This window comes from Corvus hawaiiensis, chromosome 2, assembly GCF_020740725.1.
Source record: "Corvus hawaiiensis isolate bCorHaw1 chromosome 2, bCorHaw1.pri.cur, whole genome shotgun sequence".
NCBI classification, from domain to species: domain Eukaryota; kingdom Metazoa; phylum Chordata; class Aves; order Passeriformes; family Corvidae; genus Corvus; species Corvus hawaiiensis.
Window position 1 is genome coordinate 986,486 of NC_063214.1, and position 27,649 is coordinate 1,014,134.

A 27,649-nucleotide genomic window follows, 5' to 3' on the forward strand; every position below is an offset into this window, starting at 1 on the left:
AATGCAGCACCGGGGCGAGGAAGCTCTGTGGTCACTTCAGACGTGTGGTGTTCTCTGTAAGTACAATGTACCTCACTCTGGGCAGGGATTGCTCAGGGAGGGATGTCAGGGACCACGTCCATAGAATCACAGAGTCACTGAATTGTTCTGGTTGGGAAAACCCTCTGATACCATCCAGTTCTACTGTTTCCCCAGCCCTGCCAAGGCCGCCACTAACCCACGTCCCCAAGTGCCACATCCACACAGCTTTAAATCCCTCCCGGGATGGGGACTCCACCACTGCCCTGGGCAGCTGTACCAGGGCTGGACAGCCCTTTTGGGGAAGGAATTTCCCCTAACATACAACCTGAAGCTCCTCTGGCGCAACTTGAGGGCATTTCCTCTTGTCCTGTCACTTGTTCCCTGGGAGAAGAGACTGCCCCCATGCAGGTTCCTCTATTGCTGCTCACCAAAGGGTTTCTCCTGGCCACGGAGCATCCAGCAGCATCCACCACCCTCCTGGACATGGCCGAGGAGTTCTGTGCGTAAGGCACGCAGCTGAGTTGCACTCGAGAGGTCTGTCTGTGTCTGGGCTTAGTGTCTATGGTCCCAGGACAGCCTGTGTGGGCCCAGCACCCTGTAGATACCTGCAGGAAACCTCACCTGGACCAGGCAGTGCAGAATCCGTGCTGCTTTTCTCCCAGCCTTCCCTATGAATCCACCAGAGCAGCTTCATTCCAAACCTGCCACTTCTGGTAAATGAGCACAAATTGGCCCTCGGCTCAGCTCCAATTAGATCACACAAGGGCCAGCTAATTAGGCTGACAAGAGAGGGGTCAGGCTCTGCCCAAGGCCTGGCAGCATCCTCCCTGCCTGTGCGCAGCTACCGCCATGCAGGCGGGCGTGGGGCAAGGAGGTGGCTTCACCCTCTCCCTTCACCTCACGCCATGGGGAGCACCCTGACGCTCAAGGCCTCACTGGGATTTTTTCCTGGATAACCTTAGCCCTGTTATGTGGCCCTGGTGAGCAGTGCCAGCTCAGGGCCCCAGCCCCAAGCTCTGTTTTCAGCCCAGAGCTGTGAGCAGACCACAAGCAAATGGGAAGGGGTGATCCCCTATGGATGAGCAAAGCATCCGTGGGATCTCTCTGTGTGCCTCCATCCTGCATCCCAACCCTGAGGATGCTGCCTGAGTGAGTGCAAGGGAACCAGACCCCACCAGGGCCCCCGAGCCTTAACACAGACCGTACAGGGAAAAGAGAACCAGCACAGGAAGCTGAATCAAGAAGATGTTTTAATCAGATTTGTCAGACAGAGTTGGATCTCCAAATAAATAGATTTATCAAAACAGAAAATAACAAGAATCCTAGGATAAATACATGTACCAAAACAACCTGAAAATCCCCCAAAGTTATTTCCAGACAGGGGGAAGGTGATGCTGCTGCATGCCCTCCTCCCCATGCTGCAGAAATGATCCTGTTTGCCCTTTGGGAGATGCCTCTCCTGTGAATACAGCCCCATAGATATTATATAGGATAGATATAAATATATAGCACAATAAATGCTTAGTAGTGACCTTAGTGCAGTGTTCAGGGTCTCAGACCCTGCCAGCAGGTGGGTCCTCCCAGAACCTACATTTCCAAGTGACCTGCAAAGAAGGGAAAAGTATCGTCCCAGCTGGAAGAGAGGAGATTTTTCAAAAAACACTCTTTGGAGGGCATTCAGCCAAAAAAACCCCTTTGCAGCTCCCAGGGGCTCCAAGGAAAGAAAGAGGGATGGTTTTTCTTTCTTTGCAGGTCACCTTTCCACCAGCAGCTGGTAAGGAGCACGGTCGTGTTCTGCTTTGCTGCGTGCTCCTGGTGCTCCTCAGGAACGCCGGGGTGTCCGGGCTGGATCCCACCTCCTCGTGCCGCACCAGGTCTCGCCCCTCCTCCATCTCTCCCTCCTCCCTCTGCTCAGCCGACATCTTTGGGATAGCGGGAGGTGACAGCCAACCTCCTGCACTCTCCCGCTGGAGAGAGGCACCTACACGGCTGCGGCTTCGACACCAATGGATTGGGATCGTTCTCTGGAGTTCCTGGAGTTTCCACTAGTGTAACCTGTATTGCAGTGCCAGTCTATTTAATAATGCAGCTCTGGAGTTCATATATATGTGTATGTGTGTCTGTGTGTAGATAAATCATTAGCTACAGAAAGGTTCTTTGCTTTACAAGTTCTTTGTTTCCTTCTCTGGGCTTTCTGTCATCCTCAGCTCCGACGTCTGGGCTCGGAAGATGTTCCAGTGACCTGAATGAGCAACGACAGACTCACATTAGGAGCAGCCTTGGAGCAGGAAAGCACAATTGCCCCATGTGTAGCACCCTCGGCACTGCAGGATCCGCAAGGAGCTCGCTGTGGGAGAGCTCTGCACACTACAGCGGCCGTGGTCAGAGCAGCCTGTAAGTGATCCAAGCCCCAGACCTCGTCATCTTGCAGTTAAAATGGTGCTTGGAGGGGCCCTCTTGCCCTTGCACTGCAATTAATGGGACAATCAACGGCCCTTACAATACTTTTCTGGAAAACACTTGCGCAGTGTGAAAAGAAAAGGGGCTCAGACTCCCCCTCTCCACCTCCCCAAGGGGTGCTTTGACATGGTGTTAGGTCCATGTCCTCCCTGGCATGTCTCAGCTTTGGGCTGACTTTCTGCCTCTCGGGGGAAGAAGCATTTTGCTTGTCTTTTGTCTCAACCTCACAAAGCCACAATTTCAGTTTCATGGGCAGTGGACAGGTATGGCTCTCTCCTCTCTTCTGTCAGCCCCACTTGTTTGGGTTGGGTTGCTCAAAACCCCCCCATTTATATTCATCTTTCTGCTGCTGCCTCAGCCTTGGGTCTGCATTCAGCACCCATGGTAGGGGAAAATCCTGCTGCAGAAAAAGAAGGAATCCCTCTGAATCCCTCAAGGAGCTGCAGAGTCCCAGCAAATCAAATGTGGAACTGCAAACCCTCCCCAAAATCAGGACAAAGTGTCCCAATCCCTCTCCATGCTCCCACAAAGAATCCCCCAATGTGCAGGAGGTGGCTGGAGGTGTTTTCCCTCCAGGTGTTCTCTTCCCCCAGTGCAGTCCCAGCAAGGATTATGCAGCCCCAATGTCACCACTCCGGGGGTGGAGGGAATATTTTCTAGCTGAATTAATCTCCTGCTGTGAAGAAATCACTGGTCAGAGCTTTCCTAGAACTTGCAGCCACGGCAGTGGTTACTTCACAACAGGGTTATTTGTCAGGGGAAACTGAGGCAAGAAGAAGGAGGCACATTCCAGAGACTCCACCAGGGTGTGAAGCCCAGCCTGGGAGCAGGGACTGGAAAATCCCCCGGGGTTTGGTCAAAAGCTGCTGTCTCAAAGGGGCTAGGGGTGAAAACCAACCCCCAGCGTCCCTGGGGCACCGGGAGCGCTGTGCGCGCTGGGCAGCAGCGCTGTTCCGACTGACCCCATAACCCATGGGTGCTGGGCACTGCGGGCACGGCTCTGATCCGAACCCATCCCATTAAACCCCAACGCAGCCAGGCGAGGAGGCAGCCAGCAGGAAACAGCGTGGCAGCTTCGCTCCATGCAGGCACTCCCAGCATGTGCACCAGCATTCCTGCTCTTTGTCATGTTTACGCACATCCCGGAACGTCCAGAATGATTTTTTTAAATATTTCAACAGTTTATTTTTTTGCTAATCCCTCGCATCATTTTTTTTTTCCTCCCCCCATGCTCCCAGTACCACCAGATGGATTAGATATAAAAATCAAACAGTTTTATGGGCTCTGGAGAGACAAAACCTCTGGATTTCACAAGAGTGCATCCACTTTTAGAAAGCTGGCTGCCCTTTCCAATACCATAAAGTGAAAATGTGGCTGTTAACCAGGAGTGTTGCGTATGGATGTGAAGACAGGTCAGCCCCAGCCCAGCTACACTTGCACAAGCATTTTCCCCATGGTTCAGCTCCCCATGCCATGCTGGGATTTTGCAGCCTGTTTGGAATGGCCAGAGCAGAGCAGGAAATCAGGAGGTTGGTTGGGGCAGGGAGTGCTGGAGGAGTCAGGAAATGGGATTTTTCTCTCCCTACCTTCATTCGTCCTAGTGATCAGCCTGAAGTTTTGTGCTTCTTGCTTGAATTCTTGTTTGCTGATCTTCTTGGTCTGGATCAGATGGAATATTCCTGCAGAAGGGACACGGCATCAGATTCTGCAGCGTCCGATTCAAGGCTCACACAGGTTTGGATTCTCTGTTCCCTCCTGACACTGCCTGCCCTGGATGCCCCAGGGTCCTGGTTTGGTGCAGGACCTGCTGCCAAAGCCTGGTGGGAACTGGGAATGAATCCAGGGTGGGCCAAGGCCAGGAAACATCTCATTTAAGTATCAGATTAGATATTAGGAGGAAATTCTTCCCTGTGAGGGTGGGGAGGCCCTGGCACAGATTGCCCAGAGAAGCTGTGGCTGCTCCACCCCTGGAAGTGTCCAAGGCCAGGTTGAAGCAACCTGGTCTAGTGGGAGGTGTCCCATCTCACAGCAGGGATGTGGAATGGGATGGGCTCAAAGCTCCCTTCCAACCCAAACCTTTCTAAGATTCTATGGTTCTATGAAAAGAGTCACTGCTTGTTAAATCAGGATGTTTCACCATGCAGCAGTGAAAGCAATAGGATTGTGTTGCTCCAGAAAGCATCTTGCCCTGGAGGAGTTCAAGTCTCCCCTAAAACCATCAAAGAAATAAAGGTGAGAGCAAGGGGATGCTGGGATCCTTGTCCCCTCTGCTCACTCTCAACCACCCATGTTCCCCCACTGCAGAGACCCCTCCATGCTCAGATGATTTCCTGTCCTGGAAGCAGCCAGGGACCAAAGTTTTCTATCTCTTTGTCACCAGTGCTGAAATTCCTCCAGACAGGAAAAAACACAAGTGACCTCAGCAGAGATTGGTATTTCTGCCCCTGCCAGCATTGTCCTCTTAGTGGAGGTGCCTGACTCAGATGTTTGACCCAGGCAAACCAGAATCTGCATTTAGCAATGAAAGTGACCTTCTTGTGGGATTAGGGGTTATGATATTCTTTTTCTCCTGCAAGGCATGACAAACCAGGCAGGGATGCCTGGAATATCCTTCCCCACCTCTCCCTCAGGCTCCCGGAGTACTCAGCCTCTTGCTGCCAGCAAATGTGAGAGGAAACATGGTCCCCCTTATTTGGTTAAGAGACTTTCCCTGATTCCCAGCAGCAATTACACACAAAAAGAGTATGTAATGAAGGGGAAGCGCCTCACAATCCATATAAATGAGACATTATCCACTGCGGAAAGTTAGTACAGGAAGTCAAAGACATAGAGAGAAATGGATGGATATTTGGACTATTAATTAGTCCTTTCAGTGGGTTGGGTAAAGAAGTCCTACCAGTAACAAAAGAAGATACTGGATGGAGATAATAAAACTGTTATTGACGCAAGAAAGGCACAAGTGTTCAATAAATCCTTCTGGTCTATACTTAGAAAGGAGCAGGAGGGTGTGCTTACAGTCCCCGGGGCTGATGAAGCACTTTCCAGCACATTAGTAACCAAGAGGATATTTTAAACAAGAGCTACAAGAGATAAACATCTTTTAATCAACCGACCTAGATAATGCTCCCCCAAGAGCTCTCAGAGAGCTGGCTGAGACCTTTGCCCCCCGGGATGGTCATTCCTGATGCATGCCAGGAGCTGGGGAGCAGAGCAGGAACGCAGGCCATGCTCCAGCAGGAATCAGGAGAGCACAAGATAAGAACAGTCCAGCAGCGGAGAGGCAGGATGGATGGAGCTGGCATAGGGCAGTGCCATTCCTGGCAAGCACATCCCATCCAACAGGCAGCAGCGTTCCTGGCAGCATTTGGGGGGAGATGGAGCGAGCTGCTGGGGCTGTTGGGCACGCACCACCGTTCTTGGTGCTTCGAAGGGGGTTTGTAAGAAAGATGGGGATGGACTTCTTAACAGGGCCTATAGCGAGAGGACAACAGGTCAAAAACATCAGAAAGCCACTTTTCAAAACTCCTGGTGATGTTCAGACCCCTAAAAAGATGGGGAAGCCTGCTCTGCAACTCTTCTGGAGGCCAGTCGTGTGCCACCAGCCAGCTGGGTAAAACTTTTGTCTGGGAATTGGTGCTGGTTTCTCCTCCCAACTCCTGCTTCATGGAGGAAACCATCCTGGCCCAGAAATAGATGAGGCCACGTAGGTATCATGAGCCCATACAAAGGCAGATGGACGAGGTCCAGGCGTGACTTGCAGCCTCTCTACTCCACACACTCTGCTCTGTTGGTAGAGTGATGGACCATGGAGAGGTGGAATCCATATGTGAGTGAGCTCATGCTCTCTCCCAATAATAACACTTCAGTCTGCCAAGCAAAAGAGCTGTGTTGGCCTCAGGGACAAGGGCCTCCCCTGTCCCTGGCTGGCAGGGCTTGGGAGCTCCATGCAGACGTGAAGCTTTTGGCCTCGGAAGGTGCCGAGAAGGTTTGGGTGCTGCCCCGTGCCAAGGAGCAAGGGGAGGAAGCGGCGGGGCCCAGACAGCGTGGGCTCAGAGCTGTCCTCAGCTACAAGGTGCCATTGTGAGGGAGGCCCCGCTGAGGCGCGGGAGCACGGGCAGGAGGGCACCGGGGAGCATGGAGAATGGCAGGGGCAGGATGGAAACATGGTGGCAGCCAGGGCTCTGTCTCCGGAGTTAATTTCTCGGGCTGCTGTCCATGTGTGCCCAGTCTCAGCAGCTGGCTGAGGTCTCCCTAGGGAGTGATGTGGAACACAGACATACCAGGAGACCAGAACACCTGGCTACACATGCCCAGCAGATGCAGGCCGAGGGTCATTGGATCCGTAGCAAACATACAACCAACCTTAAGTGCTCAAGTTTTTTGGGGTAGAGTATGTCAGATGGAAACTCAGGACTGGGGCACTGGGATGCTTCCATGGGCTGCAGAGAAACAGCACAAATATCTACAGGACCAGGTGTCCCTGGACTCCTCTGGTCTATAAGAGCAAAGCTGAAGGCGTGGGGAGAGAGCAAGAGATTGGTGCCGTTTGACAGCGTATTTGCTGTGCTTCGACGTCCAGAGGACACAACAACAGGAGCATCCAAATCCACCCATCCAAAAAGTGCGCTGGGGACAATTCATCCCCCTTGTGTGCACCTTTGCAGCAGCTTTCAAGCTGTAGGTGGACTGGGGTATAAAAAAAGAGCAAAAGCAAAACCATGGAGTGACCAGAAGAATTTTTTTTGTTTGTTTTCCATGTGCATTTGGCATGAGAGCAGGGAGGTTTGGAGGAGCAGCCCCAAGGCCCTTGTCTTGCTTGCCCGTGTGCTGTGCCTCCAGATGGTGTTGCAGCTCATGGTGAGGTATAGTGGGGCCAAAAGTGGTTTCCAGCCCCCAGTCTGCATGGAATGCAGGAAAAGAGTATGAAATGGGGGAGGCAGAAGAGACAGCCTGCTGTCAGCAGGTTTTGATTCATCACGCGAGGGGTGGAGCACCTCTAGAAAAGCCAGAAAAATCGAACAAAGCTTGGAAAGCATCAGGTTTCCACACACACCTCCTGCTCTGCTGGCTGCTTTCATAATGGTGCTCACCTTTAATCAACTTCCAGTTGTAGATTTCCACCTCTTCTGCCAGCTCCTTCTCGATCGCCATGGTCCTGAGGATCTCCTTGGAGGGCTCGGAGTGTGGCGGCACAAATGTGTACACCAGGACACGGCTGGGGCTCCTGCTACACCGGGGGATGGTGATTTCATCCGTGGGTTTGACTCTGGTTTCTGAGCAAACACAAGGACAGAGCTCATTAAAAAGGGGCAGGAAGGACCATCTCAGCACCCAGGTCATGAAAAAGGCATCTTGGCTTTGGTGCCACGTGGCACAGTCGTGTCTGTCCCATGATCCAGTCCCCAGCATCAGAACCAGCAGCAAAGGAGAGGTTAATAAGGGACCTGTGGACCTCCTCATTCTCACGTTTCTCATTCCCCCTGACTCTGGCAGCCTCTGTGCCAGTGGAATGGGGAAGGGGATTTTGTCCATCTGGATCCCTCATACTCTCTGCAGCGACCTTGATGCCACCATCGCCACAAAGCACAGGCTGGATTCCCCACTTCCCACCTCGCTCCCACTGGAGGAGGAACATCAGGGGAGCCAAGGGATGAGTCCACAGCAAAGGAGCCTGGGCTGCCTGGGCAGCACACCCGGCTCAGCCCCACAGGTGGGCTCAGCACCAGCGCCAGCACCCTCGCCACACGGGGTGTCACCACAAGGACATCCACACTGGGTCCTATGTGACTTTTTCAGCATTCTTGGTAAAGAAGAGCTGCTAATTTTTCCCTCTTTTTTTTAATGTATCTGGAGTAATTAAGAATCCCCCATGGTTTTGGAAGGAGATTTATTGCCTTTGGTTGTGGTCCTTGGAATGCAGAGGAGCCCAGCTCTGCTGAATTTAGCCTTGTTCTCCCAGTCAGTTTGGATGCTGAAACTTTTTACACTACTCGAAAGAAAGTTTGGCTATAAATAGATGCCTGGGGTTTATTTTAGTAAGACAGTTATTTTAGGCCTGATTCTGCTCTCCCCCAGGCTTTCTGGGGTGGTCCTGAGCTCTTCTTCTCTGAGAGGGGATAGAAGTCCCAATTTAAAGGGAAGCAAAGCTTGTCAGCAACCAGAGGACAGGCTCTCAGTTCTGCAGTTCAGCGTGAGGCAGAGGGGGATGAGCACAGCCCAGCACCCTCATTCCTCCCACTGTGGGGTCAGGGAGCAGGGAAACCTCTGTCCCAGAGCCTTAAACTTCACCTGCTCCAGGGCATTCACAGAAGCGTGGAGTTGTTAAAGCCGGAAAAGCCCTTTAAGATCACGGAGCCCATGATTAAAGCCCCACCTTCACAGCAGGAAAGGAACCCCCTGAATTCAACAGGAATTTAACAACTCAGAAGCTCCCCGCTGGAGCCGCTCGACTGCCCACAGCATCAGGGAGGAGGAGCAGGGACACAGAGGTCATGGTCACCTGCTCTGCCCACAGCCGTGTTCCCCACATCCAAACAACACATCGCAGCCATTCCCGGGATCAGGGTCCCTTCAGCAAAATCCCTTAGTGTTCCTTTCTAAGTTACGGGGTACAAAGGAGGAAGATAAGCACAGTCACAGAAAGCACCTGGAAAAAGAAGCTGGGCAAAGCCTCCATGCAGGGAAGGAAAGGGCAGGGATGTAACTTGGCTGAGCAATGTGTGTGTGTGTGATCGCTATCTGTGAGAACTGGAAAGCAAGAACAAAATCATTTTGGCTGCATCAGGGTGTTTAATTGGAAATAAAATGAAGTCTGAACAACAGACAAGAGATCCAAGCAGGGAAAGTTGTCGGCTTTAAACCAGAGAGACCCACTGGAGTGGGAATGCAAGACTGGAAGGGCTCTGCTCAGTCATCACATCCCATTCCCACCAGGCACCACATCATAAATCCTGCTCATAAACACATCAAAAACCTTATTAAAACAAGCTGAGCTTCTGCCCTTCACTCCCCCAGGGAGGCCATCCCAGAACCTCTCTGCTCAGGGGCTGGAAAACCTTGAAAATCTCAGCTCAAATGACTTTGCAGCCATTCCAAAACACGGCAGTGCCCTTTGCTTGCTCTCCTGGGTGAGACCCCTCCACAGAAACCCCTTGAAGATGCTGATCAGAGGGGATCACGCACAATCCGCTGCACCTGCAGCCAGGCTCAAAGACACTCAGGTACCTTTACACTCCCCAGGGAAGCTGTGGGCGGTCCATCAGCTGAACATCTCCTGATAAATGTCAGTTCAGAGAGGTATAATCCACAAAACATTCTCCAGTGGGACCAGGAGGAGATGTCATCCCTGCCACATCTTTGCCAGGTCTGTGGTTTAAGGCAAACAGCTTTCCAAAGACCAAGGAGCTGAGACCCAAAACACACTGAACAGGAAAGGAAAAGTGGTCTTCTCCACCATGGAATCACAGAACCATTCAGTTTGGAAAAGACCTTTGACATCATCAAGCCCAACTGTACCCCCAGCACTGCCAAGGCACCACTGATCCATGTCCCCAAGTGCCACATCGACACAGCTTTTAAATCCCTTTGGGGATGGGGACTCACCACTGCCCTGGGCAGCTGTGCCAGGGCTGGACAGACCCTTTCTGGGTCTTTGGGGGGAGAAAATTTCCCTTTGGGGGAAGAAATTTTCTGTAACATCCAATCCAAGCCTCCCCTGGCCCAGCCTGAGGCCATTCCCTCTCCTCCTGTCCCTGTCCCCTGGGAGCAGAGCTCGAAACCCCCCAGCTGCCCCCTCCTGTCAGGGACTTGTGCAGAGCCACAAGGTCCCCTCTGAGCCTCCTTTGCTCCAGGCTGAGCCCCTTTCCCAGCTCCCTCAGCAGCTCCTGGGGCTCCAGCCCCTTTCCATGTCCCAGCCCAGTTCTACCTGGACACCCCAAAATCTGTGTGTTCAACCTCCACTTCCAGAGATGAGGAGTTCCAGCTCCAACAAACCATGAGTACCACAGGCAACCCCTCTCCTGGGAAGTGTCCTCCCTTCTCCCTTCACACCTACAGCTCAGCTGCCACAATGTAAACCTCTGATTTTTGTCCCACCTAGAGGTTTGGAGAACAGACTGTGTCCTCTCCCCTGAAAGCACCTCCCATCTGTCTGAGCACTCTCAGTGTGTCCCGCCTGGAGCGTCTTTCTCCAGACTTCATCCTCCCAACAGATGGAAACTTTTGGGGGTCAGTGCAGCTTCCTTACCTTGGAGGAGTCCTACTGCCCTCCCAGAAAAGCCAACCCTTCCACCAGTGCTTGCCCTGCTGAACTTGTCTGGTGTGAATTCTGGCCACCAGTGATGTGAATCCCTACACATCTGTCAGCCTGAGGCTTTAAACCAAGGTTAAGGAAGGAACTGGAAGGCAGCAGCAAGAGCAGGCAGGATCCCACCTACCTGGACATATTTTACAGCATTTCCCGTCTACTTTCTCTGGGTATTCACACGGATACTCCTTGGGGCATGTGATCTTCTGGCAGTCCTGGACGCCATCCCTGCACGTGCAGAGGATGCAGGGCAGGAGGCCGTAGAGCCGGAAGACGGGGTGCCACACTTCCCCATGGGAGTAGGTCTTCCCATTGTAAACACAAGCTGGAGGAGAGAGAGAAAAGAGCTGCTTGCGGAAATAAATCCTTCTTCTCTTTGTAAACCCAAGGCTCGGTGGAGTCACTGCATTTCAGCACCTCAGACATGGGTGGTCCTGCTGTGTCGAGGAACGAGGAGGTCCCCTGGCAGTGGTCACTGGGATATCACAGCCACCACACCCAGGAGGTGCCATGGGACAGAGGGAGCAGGCGCCAGGAGATGGGTCTGCTGGGTTTGACCACCCTGGTGGGGACAAGGGCAAGTGTGGGCAGGACCTCACCTGCCTCCCAACCTCTGGAAGCCCAGGGTCCCTCCGAGGCTGTCACAGGAATGAAGCACAGTGAAGAGTGCCACCTGCTGACTCCTCCATGGAAATTTTTGGAGGTCCCAAAATTTCCTCCAGGGCTTCATCTCCAAGGACTAGAAAGAGCCCTTCTGGAGGCACAGTGATGGGAGAGCCACCAAGAGGAGAAAGGACCTGCTATTCCCCCCCTTTGGATCAAGGGGCTTGCCTCCTCATCTCACTGTCTTACTCTCTCCTCCAGGAGCAACACCTGGGACAGCGCTGTGTCAGACCCAGCACTTGCACACAGTTACAAGGAGGAATATCCTGCCTTTCTGTGGCACTGTCCTGGAAGGTCCATGTGGAGTCTTCCAGCTGAGCTCCTTCCTTCCCAAGTCCCAGATCTCCAGAACATTCCAAGGACCACTCTTCTTCCAACCCATTTTGGAAAGTGCATGCAGTCAGGAGGCTGTGGGCGCGAGGACTGAGATACCTGAGTGAGGCTGGCTGTGGAAGAGTGGGGAGCAGGACTTGCTGGTGGAAACCTGCTGCTGAATGAGATTCCCTGAAGAATTCCAAGTCCTGGAGAAGCCACTTTAAGCCACATACAGACTGCCTGGCCTCTCTGTCCCTTACCTTTCTTGTGCTTCTCTTTCAAGACGATCTTCACGGTGGTGCCACCTGTTCCCTTGGGTTTGAAGCTCCTGGGAATTAACTCCAGGGAAGAACTGAGAACAGTGGACACGGTGGCTCCAGGTGGCTTCCTCCCCATCACCTCTCCCAAGCACTGGTCTTGTGAGTGTCTCTGTGAGCAGCCAGAGAGAAGAGGGGGTTCAGATTCAGGCAGTTGAGTTGTTCTCACTCCAAAGCATGCTGGAAAAAGCCATGCTGTGTCCTGCACACCTTCCATCAGGAGTGGAAGGGGCAGAGACCACAGGGATAAGCAATGACCCACAAGCCATATAAATCACAGAAATGCTTAGGTTGGAGAATTCCTCTGAGATCATGGAGCCCAACCATTCCCTCAGCACTGCCAAGGCCGCCACTAACCTGTGTCCCCAAGTGCCACATCCACACAACTTTAAGTCCCTTTGGGGATGGGGACTCGCCACTGCCCTGGGCAGCTGTGCCAGGGCTGGACAGCCCTTTGGGGGAAGAAGTTTCCCTAATATCCAACCTGAGCCTCCCCTGGCCCAGCCTGAGGCCGTTCCCTCTCCTCCTGTTCCTGTTCCCTGGGAGCAGAGCCTGATCCCCCCCCCCGGCTGCCCCCTCCTGTCAGGGATTTGTGCAGAGCCACAAAGTCCCCCCTGAGCCTCCTTTGCTCCAGGCTGAGCCCCTTTCCCAGCTCCCTCAGCCGCTCCTGGGGCTCCAGCCCCTTCCCCATCTTGCTGCTGCCACCACCCAAGGGGTGCTGAGCAACTGGTGTCAGTGTCCCACACTGGTGTCCTCCTCACGTGGGGCACCCTCACTGGGGCAGCACCTTTCCCTCCCTAAGCTCAGCCCAATGCCCTCAGAGACGCATGTGAGGTCCTACGTCCCTAACGCACACAGGGAAATGGGCTGGTCTTTCCTAGACGGGAAGACGAGGACTGGCATCTGTGTGGCTCAAACAGGATCAGAAAGGTGAGGATGGGCCATATCCTGCTCTCTCACCTGGCAGGGACCAGGAGAGTTGGAATGGCGCCGCCAGCCAGCAGGACTGGAATCCCAGGAACATCCCAGGAACATCCCAGGCTTCCAAGAGCAGAGTGTTGGGACAAGGCACGCAGCACAAAGGGTCCCCTTGTGTCTATTTTGGAGATTTTATAGGTGGTGGAGCAGTATGGAAAAGGGCTGAGCCAGGAGCTAAGTGACCTAATCCCACAGACCTGGCATGGGCTGCCCAGCTCTGAAATGTCGCCGTGAAGGAACCCTTGGCAGCCAAGGAAGCACTCTTTCCTTGCTGGGGCTGCTGATACAAACAGCCTGGGGAAGGCAGTGGTGGCCAGCTCCAGCACTGCCCTCTTGCGTGGGGGGCAGGACACCTTCAAGCCCAAAGGGAGCGGAGACACCTTCTCCTGGAGGAGAAACCCTCCCAAGAGAGATTTGGGCATCTGACTCTATGGACACAGGTCAGGCCTGGCTGTTGGTCACCTCTGGGTCTGCTCTGACAACGTCCTTCAGCTGTTTGAGCTGGCAGACATTGGCCAACAAGGAGGAGAAGTGTCCCAGATTTCCAGTTCCTGCTGGTCTTTTGCACTTCCAAAGATGTTATAGAACCATAGAATCGGAATCATTTAGGTTGGAAAAGTTCTCTAAGGTCATCAAGTCCAACCCTTTCCCTGCCACTGCCAGGTCCCTCACCAAACCATGTCCCTAAGATGCTGCAGAGGGAGAGTAGAAGAGTCTTTCCCTGGTGGCCTGAGGTGTCACCTAGGCTGATATCCCTCAGCTAGATTAAATTCCATGGCACGATTCACCTGCAAATCAGGTGTCCATGGTCCTGCTGTGCAAGGATCTGAGTGTCCTCCTAGAGCTGCTGGGGTAGAGGACAATGTGCTAGGGCATCCTGTGAGCTGTTCAGGGAGCTGTGCTAGAAGCAAGAAGCGGAGCTTTAAAACACAAATGTCACGTACAACACCTCTGTTTAACTGCAGGGATTCCTCTTCCGTGGACTTCTCAAAGGAGCCATCTGCAAGGGAAAAACATTGTCCTGGGAGATGCTGTGGGGCTAAATGGAGGTTTGCTCTCTGTTGCTGAAAGCAGCTCTCCTTCAGGTGCTGGCCTACCTGGGAGTCTGGAGAGACAGGAGCTTTGCACATGCAATTCCTATTACCCAAGGAAAACCCAAGCCCCCAGCTTTTGTTTCCCAGTGCAACCAAGAGATAACAAGTGGCCTGATTTACAGCTCAGGCTTCCAAAATCCTGCTAAAATGGCTTGAAATGGCTCCTGCTGTCAGGTGGCAACCAGCTGGAGTCTCCCAGCCCTCAGTCCCAGCCTCGTTACCTTTGCAGACCTGGCAGCAGGAATCCGGCACGGTTAAGGGAGAGGAACACAGCAGCTCGGGGCAGGTCACCAAGCCGCAGTAAATCTGGCCTTCCTAGGAGGGCAGGAGGGAAAAAAACATTGTCAGCGTTATAAAGAGCTGAATGTCCCCCATGATGGGCTGCCAGTGCTTCAAACTGCAGATTTACCATAAATCATTGGGAAGGAATTGTTCCCTGGGAGGGTGGGCAGGCCCTGACACAGGGTGCCCAGAGCAGCTGTGGCTGCCCCTGGATCCCTGGAAGTGTCCAAGGCCAGGCTGGACAGGGTGTGGAGCAACCTGGGATAGTGGAAGGTGTCCCTGCCCAGGTGGGACTGGATGAGCTTGAAGGTCCTTTCCAACACAAACCATTCCAGGATTTTATGATTCCACGATCAAAAGCCCTCTGATGGTCCATCTTCAAATACCACCAATCATCCAGCAACTAATGAAAGCTGAAGGTCTGCCCCTGCTGCACTGTCCATCCTGCAGGGCACAGCAGGGTCATGTCCTCTCCTGGCATGGCTGTTCCATGAACAGTACACAAGCTCCTGAGTGGAATGGTCTTCCTCAAAAAGGGGCAGGCAGTGCTTTCCTCTCCGGCATCATGAGTGCTGCCAGACCTGAAACAGCCCCCACACACCTTCAAATTCTGCAGAACAACCCCCGGTTCAAAGGGGCAGAAGACAATTTTCTCTGACATCTGCCAGGAAAAGGACCCGGAGGAGACAGGTGGAAATGGGAAGCAGGATTCTGAACCCAGACTCAGGTCCACACCGGAGCTCTGCCCTCCCTCTCTCCTGGTTTATTCAATAACGCCAGAGCCAAGCACACAGGCACGCAGGGACAGACCTGAGTGGGTAGTTTGGAAAATATCATTGCTGTAGTGATGTAGTGATTCAAGCTGAAAACCACAGGTCAAGGCCAGCCTTGACCTTAGTGCATCCCAGCCCCACCTCAGTCAGTGGATTTGCACCAGTTTGTTGCAGGAATCAGATTTTGCTACTTTGCCAAAGGGTAAAAAAGGATGTTCAGCAGCCAGACCTCGACAGCAAGGTCGTCTTCTCCATGCAGCAATTTTCTCTGGGGTATCCACAAGCTCCCAATCAACCAAAACCAAGAGGTCAGCCAAGGATATCCTTAGAAAACCAAACCACTGCTGCTTCTTCTGCCATCAGGAAGCCAAACCACTGTGTAAGGAACATGAAGAGGGTGAGGGAAATTTGGTGGGTGACAGGATGTGGCGGAGGTCACTGCATACCAAATCCTGCTCTCCACCTCAGAGAGTCCAGACCTGCCTCTTCCTTCCTTCCTTCTCCTGACCAGCAGCTCGCAGCAATGACCTGCCCCAGGCAGGAAAGAGCCAGTGCCATAAAAGGCAGGATTCATCCCAGAGGCTCCGGTCTTGGGGCAGTTTTCAGAGAGGGTTAGACCAGCTGTTCACGCAGCTGTTCTAGCAGCTGACCACATCAGACACAGCCTGGGGAGATCCCCCCATTGAAGGCTCCTCAGCCATCCCTTTATTTCCCCCTTTGTATCCAAGGCATTAACTGAGAAATAAACAGAGCCTGAGGGACAGCCGAGAGAGACATGGGAGCTCCACGGGCTCCTGGGGACAGCGGCAGAGGAGCACACGCAGTCAGATTCAAGGGCTCCTTCCCAGTGTTTCCCACCATCCAGCTGGGGTCCCTAAGAGAGGAACCAGCCTCAAAAGCCGAGTAATTTCTACACGTCAGTTTTTCCTCTTGCTACACAGCTCTGAGGTGTGCGCACGCCCCAGAGGCTCAGACCAGCTATTCCAGTGCCACAGATACTTCCCTGTCCAGCATCAACTGATGCAAGCCCTGTGTGTGTGCTCTTGGCATGACAGAGGGAGGTGCTTTGGGCTCTTCTGCCCCTCTTTTATTTCCTGGCCAAGCTTGGTCCCACCCTTTGCTGCCACAGCCCCGGAGCACTGGGGTACTCCATGAGGACAGGGCTGTCCCACTGCCTACCCCAAGTTGCCCCCGCCCAGACCTGGCCCATGTGACCTCCAGTAAATCTTCTGCACCGATAAACCAATCCCAGTGATAAACCAGCCGCACACAGGCTGGTACCACCAGGTCTTGCTGGGGTTTTTGAGCTGGTGGGGCAGTGCTGGGTGCAGGAGAGAGCCCCAGCCCCCAGCTCCCGTGGTAGCTTACGGAGCAGCTGCACTGCACACACTGGTTGGGCTGGCGGCTGGGGAAGAGCTCGCTGGTGCTGAACATCTCGCCCTGCTGGTACGTCGTCCCGTTGTACTGGCAGGACCTGACGGGCGCACGGAGGCCAGACGGAGAGTGTGGCTCTGGAAAAGAGGATGAGAAAGGAGCGGGATGAGAGCCAGCCCTTGCCTGGCCCCGATGCAGCACTGATGCCCCACCAGCCCATCCCTAAAGGCCCAGCAGCCCTTTACACACTGTGGTCACTGTGAAGTGGCCAGGGCACTGCATGGTTGGTCAGCAATTAAGTGTCCAAAAGCTCCTGGAGAATGGGGCTGCCCTGGCTGCGCTGAGCTCAGCACAGAGGGAAATCCTGAAAGTCGGACCTCACGAGATTTTTAAGAAAATTCTTGGGTTTTTCCCTCCCCTGGTTGTAATAATCGTCAGATTCAGATGGAGTCAGGTAAAAAGGGCTTCTCTCATGGGTAATTAAAGTAAAATCAAAATTAATGAGGTTTTTTCTATTTTTTCTTCCTGATTTCTCAAATCACTGATGGTTTCTGACTAGCTTTGCCAGCACTCAGGTAGGGAAAGTTTTGGGACTAAATCTTGAGATAATCTGTGGGGGTGAGAATGGACATATTGAGGTAAAATGAGGCAATCAGTAGTGGTAAGGTAGGAAAACTTTTGGGGATAAAACTTGAGAGAGTCTCCAGTTCAGAGAAGGAAGTTGTTAAAAAAACGTAATTTTTTTTTTTGTCCAAGACACTTTGCTGGCAAATGATCAGAATAAAGTGCCAGCTTCTGTTTTGCCCCTGACGTGTGAACTGACATTTTGTCCCTACAAAGCTCTTGGGATGGGGGGGAGAAAGGTGTCTGGCAGAGAGCCCTTTTCCATCAAAATGACATTTTTGGAGGAGAAAAGCAGCCGGAGCTCCGTGACCAGGGCCAGACCCAGCATCGCTGCGTTGCCACAAGTGGCAGCAGTGGAGGTACCACCCTGTAGGACCACAGCCACCTTGTCACCCCATCCCTGAGGAATGTCCACCCACCAGGACACCGCGGGCAGCACTGCTGGGGGTCTGTGACAGGGCTGGCACACGGCAGAGCTGGGCACTGGATCCGGTAGCACCTGATGTTGGTGTTCTGGGGAGAGACAGAGGCGGTTTGTTTAGTCCACAGGGAACATTCATTTCATGGTCCACCCCTGCGAGGGGAGGAACACAACATTATTGCAACAAATTGTGCTGGTTGTAACTCGGCAGGGATGTCTCCAGCCCTGGTTCAAACCCAGCCAGCTCATGGTCTCTCACCAGCACAGGCCACCCGTCATCTGACAGCAGCCCTGAGCCGCCTCCACCCACAACCCACCGGCGCTACAGAGGCAGAATCATGGAATCACTGGGTGATCTAGGTATGAAGGAACCTTAAAGATCTTGTTCCTGTCTTAGGCAGGGGCACCTTCCACTATCCCAGGTTGCTCCAACCTGGCCTCGAACACACCCAGGGGTGGGGCAGCCACAGCTTCTCTGGGCGCCCTGTGCCAGGGCCTCGCCACCTTCACAGGTAACAAATTCTTGTGAACATTTAATCTAAATCTCCCCTCTTCTTTTGCTCAAAACCATTCCCTTGTCCCATCATTATCCATCTGTGTAAAAAATAACTTCCATCTTTTTCACCAGCTCCCTTTCAGTACCAAAAGGTCTCCTCAAGGTAAACGGCAGCACCCTCACAAGGTCAACCCAACACCCCCCAGGGGGACAGCCTTTGCCAAAGGCAAGAGATGAATCCAATGCCACTATGGGACTGGAAAGGGCTTCTCTGGTCAAATGCGACACCGGGACCGATTTGCTTCAAAGCTGCTGAGCGAAGCCCCAGGGCAGCAGCAGCAGCAGCAGCAGCAGCAGTGTCGACGCCTGCCCGCAGCGCCGTGGGGACGTGCCTCGGAGCAGCTGCAGCGGATGCAGTACATCAGCCCCTGGGGCTCCAGGTACGGGTGCCAGCTCTCCCCCGGGCTGTACTTCTTGCCATTGAAGTCGCAGAACATGTCCGGCCCTGAAAGTCAACCAGGAGAAGCTACGTGAGAAAAGGGGTTGGTTCTTGGGACAACTCTCTGTGATGAGAGCAAGGGCAGCCTTCACGTTATTCCCCACAAGTAGCTGGTGGCCAGGATCACCACCAAACCCCTCAGGACTTGGGCCAAAAACCCCAATTTAGTCACCCTTAATGTTCACATCCACAGGCATCACCTGGTCCCGCAGGACTGAGCTCCAAACCCGGTTGGACCTGCAGGAACCTGGACCCTCTAACAGCCGTGGGGCTGCTCCCACTCTCCCGTGACATGTGCCAAAGCTCTGACCAGGCAGAGGGTCACCCCAGGAGCCAAGTTCTTTCTAAGCACACACCTGTCTGCGTGTGATTTTCGTGGTTTACGTGCTCACAGCCCAGCTGAAAACCGAAGGTGATTTAAAAGGTTATGTCATCGAGGGAATTTGAGGTAGTTTGGGTGATTGCGTTGCTCGAAGGCAGTGGAGACATTTACGGCTCCTGAAGCATTTATGGGTCTTTAAAAACTTGCGGCACCCTGGGGATGCAGGAGAGGGGGAGGGCTGTTTTCCAAGGCATGATGCCCACCTCCTGCTACATGAACTTGGGTGAGCCAGCAGGTGCTGACCCTGCCAGGCTGCTGGGAGGGCTCCTTAAAGAATAGCAGAGGGTCCCCAAAATGATCTCAGTGGTGTTCACCACCCCAAAGGTGCTAAGAGCCAGTGCTTCGCTCTGTCACCTGGGACGCAGCAGTGGCTGGGAGGGCCCAGCTGGTGTTGTCCCACCTCACCAAAGCCAGAGATGCCACCTGCTTGGTGGATTTCTCCAATCAACCAGACGAAATTCGCCCAGATATGCTGGGATGGGCTGCAGTCCCTCCTCTAGTTCATGACCATCCTCAGGAAGAACCCAGGTGATGCTCTACCATGGCCAGACCCTCTGGCCAGCAGGAAAGGCAGCCCTATGGGTTTACGAAGATCTTTATGGGTCTCTTCCAACTCAAGCCCTGCCAGCAGACTTGAGCCTCTTTGATGGCTTTAAGCACTTGATTCTCTAAGACATACCTTCACAAGTGGTGACCACCAGCTCTCCAGACTGCCCGGTCCAGGCCACCACTGCATCTGCAGAGGTGGAGGTTTGCAATAGCTTTGGAGTGGATGCTACCAGAGGAACAGGCAGAGGTATTTTCCTTCCCTTTCCCAGATCAGGACTCTACATTGTCCCCATAGCTCTTGACAAGTCAGCAACTCCCTATTCCTGGCCAGGCAGGTCATGAGCTTACAGCAAACCACACAAAACTGGTGAGCATGTGGCTTGGAAATGCAGAAACCCAGAAAAGAGAGGAAAAAACTCCACAAAACTAAAAAACAGAAAAAAAAAAAACCAACATAGTTTTGCAAAAGGGTGAGAAAATGACTTCATCTTTCCCTGCTTGCAGCATCCTCATGAATTATGCTGAGGGTGAAGAAATCAAGTTGCCTTGGTGTGACGCGGCCCCGCTCAGCTCGCAGGCTCCCATGCCAGTTGGCTGCTTCCTTCAAACATTTAATCACAAGTGGAGCCCTGGTTTGGGTCCAGCCCTCGAAAGCAGCCTGATTCATGTCTGCAAAGGGCCTGCTGGTAAAATTAAAGCTGACTGGCAGGGCTGGGCAGCAGGAGACACTTGTTGGCATCTCAGTAGTGCTACGCCGTGTTTTTGGCAAGAGGTGCCAGCATGTTTGGGCAAAAGCAAGATGGGGATGGATGGATGGATGGATGGATGGAAGGAAGGAAGGAAGGAAGGAAGGAAGGAAGGAAGGAAGGAAGGAAGGAAGGAAGGAAGGAAGGAAGGAAGGAAGGAAGGAAGGAAGGAAGAGGAGGCTTAAAAGCTGGAGGCTCTGGACCATTTTTTCCCATGCCAGGCCAATAATTTTATTTTCAGAGGTCAAACTTTGGATATCTTCCTAATTCATTTGAAGTGAAAAGCCATTTGTAGCAGTGAATTGCTCCCATGCTGATCAGTCACCTTATTTATTGCACCTTCAGCAGCAGCACACTCAGAAAAGTCACATGGGTTTACTTGTCACTGGAGCTAAAGCAGGTCAGAAAGTTGTGGGGTGGCATCTCGTTGGTGGCTGGTGTCTGAAGTTGTTGAGATACATCCTAAGGAGACATTCCCTTCTCATGGTGTGGGAGATGCAGCCCAGGATGGGTTTCTCCACACCATTCAATTTGTCACTGAGGACTGGTGTCTCTAAACCACTGAGGGAAGATGCTGCTCAGAGCTTCTGCAACAGCCCCTTGTGAGATTTCAATTTCCTGGTAGCTGGAAAGCTTCTTCCCACAATACCTATCCTAAATCTGTAATGTCCTTTCCAACCCAAGCCATGAGTGATTCTGTGATTCTGTCTCTGGGAGTGTTCTGAGCAATTCGATGGCTCAGCAAGAGGTTGTGGGGTCTTGCTCATCTCCCCTCACTCCTCTTCTCCTGTTGCATCCCGAGGCTGAGGGGGAAGGGTGGTCCTGCATTCCCAGATGGCACCCCTGGAGTTGTCTCTGGAGCAGGGCATGTCTGAGCTGGGCTCCCAGCCCCAGCAGTTTTTCTGGAGGTCACACACCTGCCAGCCAGCGCCGTGCCGGGCATGCGGGAGGGAGTTCATGCAAACCAGTTTGTAAGTTTTAAGAGCAGCCATAAATAAAGTGTAAGGAGCACTGTCTGGTACACAGAGTCCAGGCACTCCTGTGACAGCCCTGTATTTATGAAGGGCTTAAAATGCAACTTAGCTGACAAGGGACTGGTTAAAACACACTGGACCCTTGACATGTGGCATCCTGAAGACTCTGCTCACATTCAGATCAATTCCTACACGCTCACCTCGCTCAGTTCCTGGCTGGGAATATCTGCTTGGGACTTTGGGAGCCTGGAAAACTCTGTAGCTCTGAAAATGCAGTCTCATGAAGCATCTCTGAGTTCCCCAGGGTGGAGAAGCCAGGCAGATAGGGTCCTGCTTCCCCCCACTCCTTCCCAAGGGAATGCTTCATTACTTATAGCAGGGTGTGCAGCCCTCACCTCTCCCTTACCATGGACATGGTAGCACTTGATTTCCATCATGGTCCTTCCCATCTTGGAGCACCCAGTCCCTTCATCCCTGCTGGATCCAAACTTGTAGGACAGAGGGATCCCAGGAACCCCCTTTTCTCCAGCAACCATGTTAAAAAGAAATGAAACAGCAACTTCCAAGCTCCTGGGGAAAACCACTGCCCCATGCTCTGCAGAGATGCTGGTGTTTAAATGCCTCCAGCCAAAACATCATTGTGTTCAACCATTGTCCCTGAATTACTCAGATGCAGCACATTCGTCCCAGTAACCTGTGCCTCTGATACTTTTTTTCAGCTGGGAGTGCAAATCCCCTAAAATAGACTGTTTCTGTGGGCAAATTCTTCTTTTCTGACTTGCCTTCAAGCCTGAGCATTTCTGCTTCTCACCTATTTTTAGCCACGACACTGTAGGTCCCTTGGCTGATGAGCCTGCTCATAACTAATTTATTCCTGTCTTCACTCTCCCTGAACACTCAGCCCTGAGAAAAGTGTGAGGCTGCAGAGGTGGATGGTGGAGAGAAGTCTACAATTTGATGATGACTCTGTCACCCAAACCACCTTGCCCTCGACCACGGGGCAAGTTCTGGCCAAGCCCTCCACATTGTGGGATATGCCCTGTAGCAAAGCTGAAGTGTTTCAGAGTTGGGGGGTGACTCTGGACCTCACTGCTCCAATCCTGCTTCAATCCCATATTCAGCGTTCTAAGTCCTGCAAACAGGCCCCAGCACATCATCCCAAATGATACAAACCCTTACTGCCCCCATCCGTCATAGTTTATGCCCAACTTACGGGCTCTGTTACCACCTCCAAAGAGCAAACACCTCCCCTAAAACCTCTTTCACCTTCTGGAGATGTCTCCATCCTCTTCCTAACTCTACCACAGCAGCCCGGGTAGAAGCAGGGAGTCAGACCCACATCCCTTGTTCAAGAAACAGATGCTGCGGGCTGGGTTTGGCGGCTTTGGATGAGCCCAGGGAAGGGAAAGCAGCTGAATTCACCTGGATTTTGCTCCCCGGGGCTTTGCACAGCCCTATCCATCCACCTGCCTTCTCCCCCCAGCACACCCCACAGACAGGATGAGCAATCCAGTGCTCGTATTTTGGGTCCACGCTCCAGGAGGATGATTATTTGAGTGCCTAATGCACTGCTGGCAGCAGGCAAGTTGTAAATCACCCTGACGCAGCCACCGGCAGACTCCGCTGGGATCCGGGAGATTAAAGGGAAGAATAAATGTAGGGACACAACAGGTCCTGCTCCAAATTGCTTAGAGCTCCAGTGGCTCTGCGATGTTGCAGGGGTGCTCAGCACCCACTGGTGCCTTGCCCAAGCCAAGCCCACCTCCTGGCTGCAGTTAACACATCCAACACCCTCCAAGCTCCTGAACAGCCCTGGCCAAGTCCTTCAAGCCTTTTTGTGGGAAGTGCCAAACCTCCCTTCCCTATCCCAAACCTTCTCTGCCTCAGTCAGCCCGCTGGGAGCAAAGTGGAAGAGACTGAAGGATGAACATGGAGATGGACAAGGGATGATATGGAGGAAAGCCCCCAGCTTTGTTTGGAGTGGGGGAGGCATTGCCCCATCCCCATCCACCCTCGGAGGGGAGATGCACTCGTGCAGGGTGGGATCTGTGCAGAGGAAGGTCTGTAAGACAGCCTCCTTCTCTGTGGCATTTCTAGCCCATGGAAGGGGGTCCCAGACCTTCCTCACACCCCTGGCGGCCCGCGGAGCCTCCCAGCCCCCTCACCAGCTGGCAGTGCTGTGCTCGGTGCTGTACAACCCCACAAAGCAGGTAGGGACAGCAGCAGGCAGAGGGGGACACAGCCATGTGGTGCGGGACAGGAAACCTGGCTGGCTGCACGGCCTGGGACATCCCAGCCACGGAGGTCCAACACCTGCCGTGGTCAAAAGCCTCCCCGTGCCCCCAGCCATGACCGCAAAGCACCCCCGCAAATTCCTGGGGACCCCGGTGACGGGGAAACTGAGGCACGGAGGGAAGCAGCGCAGCCGGGACAGGAGCGGGGAAGACTTACGAGCCCGGGCTCGGCTCTCGGAGGCGAAGAGGAGCAGGAGGCACCGGAGGAGGAAGGCGAGGGGACCCGCCCCGGGAAGCATCGCAGCCCGGTGCTCGGTGCCCTGGGGCTTCGGTCCCGGTGCCCGGGGGTGCGCTGCCCGATGTGCCGGTGATGTCTCGGAGTCTGCGCTGGGGGCTTCGCTCCCGCTGCTGGTGCCCGGCGGTGCCGCGGTGTCGATTGCGGCGTCGGGCGCCTCGGAGGACGGCGCGATGCCCGGAGGTGCCGGTGCCGAGGCTGCCGGTGCCCGGGGATGTCGGTGCCGGTGTCAGCGGCGTCGGTGCCCGGCAGCGCCTGTGGCCGAGGCTGCGGGTGCCCGGAGGTGTCGCGGTGCCGATGCCGGTGGTGCCGGTGCCCGGGGGTGCCGGTGCCGGTGCCCGGCGGGGCTCGTCTCGCTCCGATCAAAGGCGCCTCCTTTAGGGAGAGCCGAGGAGTTGTTTGTTGGTATTAAAGGCGGAGATGGAAGCGGGAGGGGGGATCCGCAGGGTGGGTATTTTTTTTTTTTTTTTTAATATATTATTGTTATAGTCCCACTTTTTTGGGGGGGTGTTTTAGGAAATTCCTCGGCGGCGGGAGGGAGGAGGGAGGGCGGGCGGGGAGGTGGTGCGGGAGCCGCAGGGTTAACCCCTGCAGCCCTGCAGCCCGGCCGGGGCTCTGCCGGGCTGGACCTCGCCCTGGGGGCTACGAGCCAAGAGGTGACACTGACGGGGTACATCACCGCCACAAACAAGGCCCGGCTGCACCCCTTCTCCCTGTCAAACGCCACCTGGACGCCCGGCTCTGCCCACCAGATGCTTGACATTCCCTCAGCTTCATAAAGCCATTTAAATGTAGCCTCTGCCTTCAGGAACCCCCCGGCCCCAGTCCACAGTCCCAAACCCTCCTCCCACCACCCCAGCAGCGAGGAGAGCAGCGCTCCCACCCAGCTGCCATCCGTCTCCGCATGATGGGCATGAAACGCCATTGCTTGGAAAACCACTGGTCATGCAGTCATCCCTGGAGAAGCCACCTGGCCTCCACACAACGTTGCTCCTGTTCCTGCTGCTCCCCAGATCCTGCACAAAGTGGTCCGGCTCTGGCTGCCAACCCTTCTCTGCCTGTCTGTGGGGCTCAGCTTTCTACTCTCCAAGATCCTCATGGAGAATTTTGGCAGCACTGGATCCTCCCTGAGCAGCTGTGTCCCCTCAGGAGGGCCAGTTCCCAAGGCCAGACAAAGCCAGGGCCACCAGTTCATTATGGAGGTGAATTTCTGCAGCTCCCTTAGACCAGATTTTGTGTGCTCTTTTACCCATTCCTCCTGTTCACCTTCACAGCTCACAGGGGTGCTCGGAGCAAGACATTTCATTAGCACATGAAACACAGGCTTTAATGCAGCAAAGAACACCTTCATGCTCCACCATTGGGAAGGCTCGGATGGATGTCCTGGACCTTGCAGGAGTCCTGGGCTTCTTCTTTGCAAATGCCTTCATGTCTACAATGCAAGGTCTCTCTCTTCTCCCCGTCTCCTTCAGCTTTCTCACACCACTGGCCAGTGAGAAACTGTCATAACCTGTGATCCCTTTGGTGACCGGAGATCTCCTCCATCAGCCAAGTTATTCACTTTTTTCTTTTAATTCAAGCTCAGGATTGGGCTTTCCAGGGTGAGATCTTTGCGCCTGATGCCATCCCACACGGAGAGTGGCACCGAGCCACCGGTCTGCCACGATGTCCCCAAACCCCTTGTTCTGGTTGCTCCAACCACAAGCCCCATTTCTTGCAGAGGTGAAAGCAATCAAGGGCAATTGCTGCAGAAAAAACCTCTTATTTCCATCCATCTCTTAATTTTGTCTGTCTCTAACTCTACCCCAGGTGCCAACACATCCCCCTGTACCATACCATGTTTGCAGGTGCCTATTCATGGAGCCGGATATGAGGGAAATCTTTGTAATAAGAATTTAAATCACCATCTTTGTTATTTTCTCTTTAAGCTGTGAGCAAAAGAAATCAAGACGCATTTCTGTGCCCACATGGGCTGGGAAGAAAGTGGGAAACACTGAATCCCAGTGATGAAAGGCAGGTAAATCTTCACCCCACCTTGACTCTTCCCCACAGGAATACCTGTGATCCTCCAAGAGCATAGCCTGGTGTGCAGAGCAGAAGACAGAGCTGAGACATCTGCAGGGATGGTCACAATCTGTTGTTTACCAGCTCTAACAACAATTTTACTGCTCTGTGCCCTCCCCTGGAAATTGTGAGTACGATTCTGCTGGAAGACCCAGGAACTCCAGGGGATATAGGAGCCCAGAATCCAGGGATGCTCTGCACATATCTGGCACTGACCCTCTACAGAAAGCACGAGCAGTGCTGTCCCATTCCAGGGCCAACCACAAATGGGAATTCTTCTCACAGGGGAGAATTTCTTCCCTATGTCCAACCTAACCCTGCTCTGTGGCAGCGGAAGCCATTCCCTGTGTCCTGTCCCTCCAGCCCTTGTCCCCAGTCCCTCTGCAGCTCTCCTGGAGCCCCTTTAGGCCCTGCAAGGGGCTCTGAGCTCTCCCTGGAGCCTTCTCCTCTCCAGGTGAGCACCCCCAGCTCTCCCAGCCTGGCTCCAGAGCAGAGGGGCTCCAGCCCTGGGAGCAGCTCTGTGGCCTCCTCTGGAATCACTCCAGCAGCTCCATGTCCTTCTGCTGTTGGACTCAGAGCTGAAAGTTCTCACCTAATGCCACTTCCCTTTTTTCACTGCTCCACTCATTTCCAGCTCCTGCAAGCTTTTCTAGAAATGCCCCTCTATTTTCCCCTCATGCCTCGATAAAGATGTTTAAAGCGGTTTGGGTAAACAGCAGGCTCCTTCCAGCTCCCACCAGGAAAAGCTGGTACCTCCTCTAGGAGCTCTTCTCTTGCAAAGGGCAGACTTGAAAAGCCCATTTGTAGCAAAAGTCTGTGGGCAAGTTATGAAAGTGCTTAGATAAATGGGGACACAAAGTCCAAGTCAATGAAGTTATTTTGTGCCTCTGCTGCAACAGCAGCAGCTGAATTCAGGACTGTGGATCCTGGCCCCACATCAGGGCAAAAACTTATGGGAAAGTTCAGGCATGTCCTAAGTGCAGACCCAGGAAATAAAGGCCAGCCTTGTCAGGAGCAAGGTGCTGTGTTACATCTCTGTTGGGTCTCATAAAGAATACATTCACCCTTTGGCAAAACCGAGGCTCTTTATCTTCATCTGTGAAGGAATCCGTCTGACAGTTCAATACTGCCAACACCAATCCATCTGTGATCATGAATCAGGCTCCAAAAACCATGGCATTGGCCTGCAAATAATAAAACATGGGTCTGTTCTGTTTGCCTTCTGGTTCCTGAGTCTTTAGGTCAAACTCACTTTATGTTTTCTGGGCAGTCGAGAAGACAAGACAATTTCCTTTTTTTGTTTTTTTAATGAGAATGCAAACAGAATCTCCTACAAACTACTGAGTAAACAGTGTGGGCTCCAATAACGCCCCCCACCTTGCAAGCCTTGTAGCAGGAGCGTAAGCTGGCCAGGCTGCAGGCTGGAGGAGCTGGCTGCACACTGCACCTTTCCTTGGAAGTTTGTAGCCCTGCGTTCCTGACATTTGATCCAGTGTGGGCGAGGAGAAATGCACAGCAGAGGGCTGTCAGCTTTAGGCAATGGAGCTGGAAACCTGCAGGACTCTGAATTGTTGGAAGCTGGTCTAAAGAATTCCAGCTGCCCGAGTAAGCCCTGTCGTGGGAATGGAGGAGCTGCTGTCCTACTTGGAGTGAGGGGCCCAGAACTGCCCCCAGGATTCGAGGTGCCCCAGCAGTGCCAGCACAGGGGACAGGCACTGCCCTGGTGCTGCTGCCACCCCAGTGCTGGGACAGGCCAGGACGTTGATCAGGAAGCTACTAATCA

At 53.5% G+C, this 27,649-nt stretch overlaps 1 protein-coding gene across 1 annotated transcript; it reads right to left on the bottom strand.

The window, feature by feature from the left end:
- Positions 1-1,280: 1,280 nt before the first annotated feature.
- Positions 1,281-24,019, bottom strand: CHRDL2 (chordin like 2; the record flags this gene model as incomplete). The annotated part of the gene is made up of 11 exons (XM_048294389.1): positions 1,281-2,263; positions 4,068-4,160; positions 7,572-7,754; positions 10,917-11,111; positions 12,025-12,193; positions 14,004-14,059; positions 14,375-14,468; positions 16,577-16,719; positions 17,626-17,719; positions 18,516-18,628; positions 23,725-24,019. Coding segments are annotated over 11 exons (1,515 nt in total), but the record flags the coding sequence as incomplete, so codon positions are not given.
- Between the last annotated feature and the right edge of the window lie 3,630 nt (positions 24,020-27,649).